Source organism: Morone saxatilis, unplaced genomic scaffold (assembly GCF_004916995.1).
Source record: "Morone saxatilis isolate NCDOM2014 unplaced genomic scaffold, NCSU_SB_2.0 Contig8, whole genome shotgun sequence".
NCBI lineage: Eukaryota > Metazoa > Chordata > Actinopteri > Moronidae > Morone > Morone saxatilis.
The window spans coordinates 22,187,254-22,194,630 of NW_023340257.1; the positions used below are offsets into that span (position 1 = coordinate 22,187,254).

Below are 7,377 nucleotides of genomic sequence, written 5' to 3' on the forward strand. Positions count from 1 at the left end.
GACTGATGACTGAAACAGCAGAGCAGGACAAAGTCATCATCTGGGGTACAGACTCCCAGTGTGACGACCCAGATCTAGCTGAGTTTGAGATGCTGGAGTGTCAGGAGATGGAGGCCTACCTGGTTGAGGATGGAGAGGACTTTGTCGGGCTTGCAGACAGGAAGGAACTTCAAGAACAGCCTTCATCATTTGGTAAAGCCACAGTAGAACAGGCAACAGATAATAAGAGCAGAGAAGAGAGAATGTCTATTCTGCATGGTGCAAGTGAGCAGGAAACCAGTGCCTCACATGAGAGCAGAGAGGCATCCAGGACTGAGTTAAGCTCAGAAACGGATGTCTTTGTGACCTGTCTGTCCACTATTTCAAGTATGGACACTGCTATAGACACTGCGGGCAGGACCCAGACAACAGAGTCCTGGCACCTTGCCTCTGGTCCTTACTCAACCATCTCAGAGGATCTGACTTTGGTTTCCCAGTCCTGCAACAGAGCTGATCATCCTTCCATCTCTGGAAAAAGCACAATACACCAGAAAGATGTGGACATGAATTTGAATTCATCAGTTCACTCAGAGGATGTGGTATCAAAGGCGCAAGTGAACAATGGAGTTGTTCCATTTAAGGATGGCATTGATGAGTGCAGGAAGAACAATAACCAGGGAAATAAAGCAGGGAATACCATTTCAGAGCAGGACTGTGATCAAGGGAGAAGTACTGAGCACAAGGGTGTACCCACTGCAAAAATATCATATGAAGAAAGCAACACTAAAATGGATAAAAGCACACAAGCTGATGAGGCCCCTGATGTGAACTACAGCCCACACAAAACAGGTACAAAAGGGACTCAGTCATCAATTGAATCCAGTGCCATAAAGAAACAAGGATCATTTGATAACACACTGAAAAAACAAAACTCGTTTGACAAGAGTTTTAAAAAGCAGCCATCATTTGAGAACACCTTAAGAAAGCAGGGCTCTTTTGAGAACACCGTCACCTCCAGCTCTTCAAGTCTGGAGAGGCGGAAGCCATGGGGAAGCCCTAGTCGACCAGCAACTCCTTCTTCCCCTAAAACTACCTCCTGTTCCCCCAAGAGAAGACCGCCTGGTTCTCCAGCGAAGGTCCAGGGCATCAGGGCACTGAGCTTGGAGCGCAGCCAGTCCCCTCAGAGAGGTTTAAGTCAAACAGTCAAAATGCCAGGTAAGACAAGTTTGAGCAGTGGCATCCCCAAACCTGTAATTCCTCAGCAGAAAGAGCCTGAACCCAGGAGGTCTTCTCCTCCCCAGAAACCTAAAAATGTCCGACCAAAAATCATCACCTATGTGCGAAAGAACCCTCAAACAAAAGCACAAGGTACAGATGCCCCACTCGAGGCCTCCACACTCCCAGTAAGACTATCTTCTTACTCCAGTCCGCCAGCTCACAAAGACCTAAAGGTTGGTCCTCAGCCTAAATCCACAACGGCACTATGCTCCTCCAACCTGCTGTTTGAGAAATATCGACAGGAGATGCAGAAAGCAGGGTACTGTCCACCAGGCATGGCTGCGTCTGGTGTGAAACCTCCAAGCAGCACCATCCCTCAAAGGCTGAGTGGGAAGTCGGACAGTTTTCATGAGGATATGCCTGAGAAATATCACCTAGAGGTGAGAAATTGACTTTTGATTTGATATACTAACATTTAGAACTGCAAGGATTAGTAGATTGATTATTAATTTATTAAGTTAATCAATCAATCAATTAAAACTATTTTGATGAAATCATCATGGCAAATGATATGAAAAAGAAGTTACTTATTGTGCTTTAAAAAAACTGTCAAACAGTTGAAATATTTGTGGTGATGACAGTGATTAACTGTTTTGGTAATCTCCCTCACCAGCATGTTTCCCAGGAGGGTGGCAGTGTCTACCGCTCACCCAGAGCTCTAAGGCCTCAGCTGGGGTTAGGAGCAGTCACCAGGCAGCCTGCAGCAAGGACAAGAGTTCAGCAGACAGGTCAAAGGTCAGCCCCGGCCCCAAGCCATTCTGCTCAGGCAGCTGGAGTATCCACACAAAGCTATCAGGACCCTGCAGGTGAGATGTTGATCTGCTAACATATTCAGTTCAAAGTGAAATTGTACTGAAATTTTAGTCAAAGCGGCGTCAGCTGAACTGTTTAGTTTATGCTTGCTGAACTGTTTAGTTCAGCTAAGAGAACACAAGAGGATAGATGAAATGGTGTATACTTATGTGCTTATTTTGTAAACCATATAGACCATTGTGGGAAAGACCATTTTATGAGAGCTTTCTCACCTGTCTGCATACTTTGCTATTCTGTAAGCATCCCATCCCCTTTGTTGCCGAGCTGCAGAGAAATTACCTTTTTATGCTTGCTGAATGATTTACCAATTTTTTCATGCTTATGGATGAGGCTTGGCTTTTGGCACCTAAACTCTTTGAAGTGCAGAGCAATTCATAGCAATGTAACTCACACATCCCAACAACTTGCACTGCACTACCTGCTCACATTATAAGTCAGAATCTAGTCAGCCTCCACATATTTATGTGCAGTAAAAAGAGTATTCATGTCACCNNNNGGTGACATGAATACTCTTTTTACTCATCAGAGTGACTCTGTTTTTTCTGAAAATGCCAGCAGTGTCTTAGTAGTGTAATTAGTGGTATATGTTGTTGTATTAGTTCAGGGGTAGGCAACCTGCAGCTCCAAAGTCACTTCAACCCCTCTCCCATTGCTCCCTGTGGCTTTGACAAAAAGTTATATGGAAATGAAGAATAAAACAGAATTCCATTAGCTACAATTGCAAATTGTAATCGTTCATGGAATCTAGTTCAAAGATTAGATTTTATAAGATCATATTTCTTTTTTACTCTCATCTCATTATCTCTTATCATTTATTTACAGGTTAAGCATGAGAATGTAACATAGAAACAGAAAGGCAGTGGGCTTTATCTCATTAGGTCTTGGACTTTCACCCACTGCTCCTGTATGATTGCATATTTTTCCCATCTACCTACAGGAGAGCAAAAGAGGTCAGGCGAAAGAGGTCCAGAAACCAACCCCAAGAGCCTCCTGCTCAAACAGGGCCAGTCCGGTCTCCGTCCTCCAGGCTTCTCCGCCCTGCCAGCTGCCCGTCTGGCTGCCTTTGGCTTCGTCCGGAGTTCCAGTGTCTCGTCTGTGTCCAGCAACCAATCTAACGACAGCAGTCACAGTGATCCCTGCCGACCTTCTCAGCGTGAGTCACTCTATCACCACACATTTAATATGAATTAGGGTTATACCGTTTTTATTTTAGCTTAAAATACTGAAAAGAGTCCCAGACAAAATTATTTCAGACATCAGACAGACAGTGCTCTGTCTGATTAAAAGGATATTCCACATGTATGTTTTATCACCACTACATCTCCTTATTAGTTCACCAGTAGTTGTGGTTGCCCCTGCTATCCTCAGTTACTATAGTAACAGCCACTATCTTCCTTTCATTTTTCATTCATTTATCACAAGTAGGCGCTGAAGGCTGCAGCACCACAGGGGCTTCGATGAAGAAATCTTTAAGTCGCTCTCCTCCCTCTGCTCTCTCTCCTCAGCCTGCATACTGCAGCATTTTGTCTGGATCAGATCCTGGTGCCCAGTCCGACGCCACCTTTCATAAGCTTCTTGCTGCCTTCATTCACAGAAATCAATGCTAGTAAAATTCCTTTGAAAAGCTCATTATCTCTGCGTGGAATAGAGATGAGAAATGTGTCAGAACAAGCTGAGAAGTTGTCAGATAAGACTAATGTATTACAGAGAAAGTATTTATAAGGAGTGTATATGTGTTCTGTTCCAGCATGGAGCTACTGCAGATTCATTTTTCCATAGTGCTGACTCACACCAACCATTGTCTGAAAAATGCTTAGACATACTGTAAAAAAAATCCTGTTTCCCTTCCTGCTTTTTTACATTTATCCCATGGTCCTGTTTGATTGAGTCACAAATATGAAACCTTAAACAGCTGGACTGAAAAAATCTTTACTTTTTTGGCAGTCTTTTTTACCATAAATATAAATTGATCACAAGCAGATCAAATTAATTCAAACCCATCAAAATGTCCAAGTATGTTGATTGCCAGAATCAATAATCTAATGGGTTACACATTACCATTTCTTCCGTATGCACAGATAAACATGTCTCTGTGGCATCTGTACTGGCTGTGTAGATATGAGGATGGCTTAATGCTGTCCTCGCTCAAGTGTCACCACATTTGCTCCAGTTTCAGACAGCTGACGGCTGCCTTTCCCTACTCCCCACTTTTATGTCTTATTCTGACCTGCTGGATTCAGACGCTGGTGTAGAAAACAGCTGTTGTCTCATGCAGGGTGCGCCCCCAACCTTAATCGCAGTAACCGCTTGTCAGCAGCAATCTCTTCTTGCCTATTTATAATCTCTGAAATGACAAAGTGGTGTCGGTGGCTGCGTTGTGTGTGTCGAAAAGAGAGAGTCAGGGTGGGATATGACAGGATAATCTGTGAGGCTGTTTTTACCCCGACACATCTGACAACCCCCTTTTCTTGCTTGCCTGTGGATCTCCTCAAACTTTCACTACAGTCAAGCCAGATAATGTTCCTTCTTTCCGCTACAGTGTCCTTCCTAAAAGGCTCCCATGTACACTTTGCTGGGTTATTTTGTACCATTTTTAACACTCATTCTTCAGAAAACAACTACAGCTCAAGATGATAATCTGCAGTCATGTAAGTCTGGTCTTGTCTTTTATTGTTATTGTTGTCTTTGTTAGCTCCTCTGTGCTGAGCTGTTGTTAAATTTATAAGCCAATTGCAAATGTGCTGTGTTCCTTCCAGGAAATAAGAAAATGTAATTGTGTTTGTGCCACAGAGAATATATGGGTGTCTACCAGGTAGGAAAACACTAGCTGTAGCTCAGACAGCATATACATGAGTGGCAGCTTGCATATCAGTGTTTTCCTTCAGGCTGTTGGCTCAGACATCGCTGCTCTATCAGTATGCCACCGTATGCCTCGAATGCAGCCACATTCACCGGGGATGCACTCCAGCAAAACATTGTGACTGGGAGTGAGTACACCCTCTCAGAGTAGAAGATTTTACAGTGACCATCAGGACGCTGGTAATTTATCCATCCAGTCAGTGGGAGCCTGTTAGGTGCACACAGTATGCTCATGTGTTACTTGGATGGCAAGATACAAGAGTTAGGTTCTGTGTTTGGAGCTACAGTGTGGTTGTTTGTTGTACTTCTTGAACAACAATATGTGTTCATATTAAAGCAATTACAATCGAGTAGTAGTAATAATTTAAGTTATTTATCAAGCAGAAATGCCAAACATTCATTGTTTCCTGATTCTCAAATTTGTAGATTTGCTTTCCTCTGTTTTCTATCGAGTGAATATCTTTAGATTTTGGTCAGACAAAACAACCAATTTTAATGTTGCCATGATCCCTATTTTCCGATATTTTATAGTCACGGTATTGCTACTACTAGTTACTATATACAGTACTTTATAATGCAATTTTATGCTTTGGGTACCAGTTTGAAGTGAAACTTCACAGCAGCACAAATCTCAGTGGCATGTTATAAATTCTAATCCTCTTTGCCTGTGAATCAATCCCATCTCTGTCTTGTCCTGCAGAAAAAAAAAAAAAACACCAGACAGTTTTTGACAGGACCCTGTGGTGACTGAAAGGCCCATTCTGTGTTTTAGTCTGTCTTCTCAAAAGGAGATCTGATAGAAAGAAAAGGTGTGTGAGGTGTAACAGTGCAGAGCAATTTCACTATCTCTGTACAGTATTCTGCCTTTTCATTATATGAATATATATTATATTTTCAAATATGAGTTCACATTGGTGTCCTACTGCAGTTTTACGTTTGGATAATAAAAAATAATTACTAATCTGACAAAGGGAAAACATAACAAATAACCAACGTTACTCCAAAGATATCTGAATCTGAATTTGTGTATTTCCAATATTTGCACAGTTCAGACAAATTAATTGAGAAATTCTAATTTAGATAAAGAGAAATTATTCAGAAGTAGAGGATATAAGAGTACATTATGTAGACTCATAAAGATATTTTGAACCTGTCTGTTCTCACTTCTTGTGAATTAGTCACCAGCAGAGTAGAGTCCTTCTTACTTCTTGCTGGTGTAACACCGATCAGAGGATGCTTACAGCAGGGGATGGATTTGTACTGTACATGCAGAATAGAAACAAGCATTTAGCTGTGTGAGTCAGCCTCCAGCCGTCTCCCTTAGCCAATCTGCTTCTTGGCTCAACGTCCTTGTCAGCAAGACGCTTTTGGAAAAAAAAGGCATCTGCTGACTCTCCCAGGTGAGGAGAGTTACTGTGATCCCACTGGAGGTTTCACACAGGCCCGGGGCATTTTGACATCAAAAGTATTCTCTTTCTAATTTGTAAAACCCCCTACATTCATTTTGTATATTTTACTACAACAGTGTGTTGTTACATAGTGATTTTTAACCATATTCTGACCTATTTATTCTCAGATCAGAATAAGGATATTTTGAATCAAGGGCACCCACCTGTCCTTCTTTCCTCTTTGACAGGCTAAGTTACTGATGTGTCAGCACTGTTATTGATTGAGAAGCTGAATATTTCATGATAGTAATTGGAGCTATCTGGTTTGCAACACTTGCACTAAAGTAAACCTAAATTCTGAATCGTCTACATAGTGTTGGAATCCAGAGACAGTTAAGAGCGGAATTTTATAGCACAAAACAACTGCAATGTATAACAACTGTGAGATCTTTCTTCGTTTGGAGGGGGTGTTTGTTCTTGGTGATGTTTTTATGTTGGACTGCTTGTTGCTGCAGCCTCAGTTTGTCTATGAATCAAAGCCCTTGATATCCACAGAACGCTAGAGGCGTAATAAGAGCTATTATGAATAATTAAGATGTTTGCAGAGTTCTCCTTTTTGGCTAGTCTTGGTGAATTTCTTCTGTTCATAACAAAAAATACTCTCCAAGGAAAGATACTGATCTGATGATACTTGATCCTAAAAGTACAAAAGAAACATGGTCATGGTCAGCAGGGGGCATCTCCACTGGCCTGCAATTGTATGTAAGCTTATCAGAATGACCCTACTTCTCGCTTGATTTATTACCTCAGTAAACAGTTTCTTAATGAGTTTATCAAACACTAGTTTCAAGTCGTCTTCCATACAACATGATGTTCCTTTTGTAAATTATTTAGAGTAAAATAGATGATAAAGGACAGTATGCTCTACCTCGTGACTGATAAGTCGTTACCAGGGCGTATCCTTGGCTTCGCAGTCAGATCCATTTAGGATAGAGGCAGCTCCACACTCTCATTCAAATATAGTTCAATTCTGGCTCCAAAAAAAGAAGATGGTGACGGC

At 41.8% G+C, this 7,377-nt stretch overlaps 1 protein-coding gene across 1 annotated transcript in view; it reads left to right on the plus strand.

Annotated features, from left to right (window-relative positions):
• The first annotated feature begins 395 nt into the window (after positions 1 to 395).
• mtus2b (microtubule associated tumor suppressor candidate 2b) overlaps positions 396 to 7,377 on the plus strand; it is a 21,848-nt gene continuing 14,866 nt past the window's right edge. Inside the window, exons 1-3 of the mRNA XM_035679626.1 lie at positions 396 to 1,637; positions 1,871 to 2,063; positions 3,008 to 3,223. Of these exons, the coding sequence (XP_035535519.1) occupies positions 543 to 1,637; positions 1,871 to 2,063; positions 3,008 to 3,223 (1,504 nt within the window). The 5' untranslated portion in view covers positions 396 to 542. The remainder of the gene's footprint in view (positions 1,638 to 1,870; positions 2,064 to 3,007; positions 3,224 to 7,377) is intronic.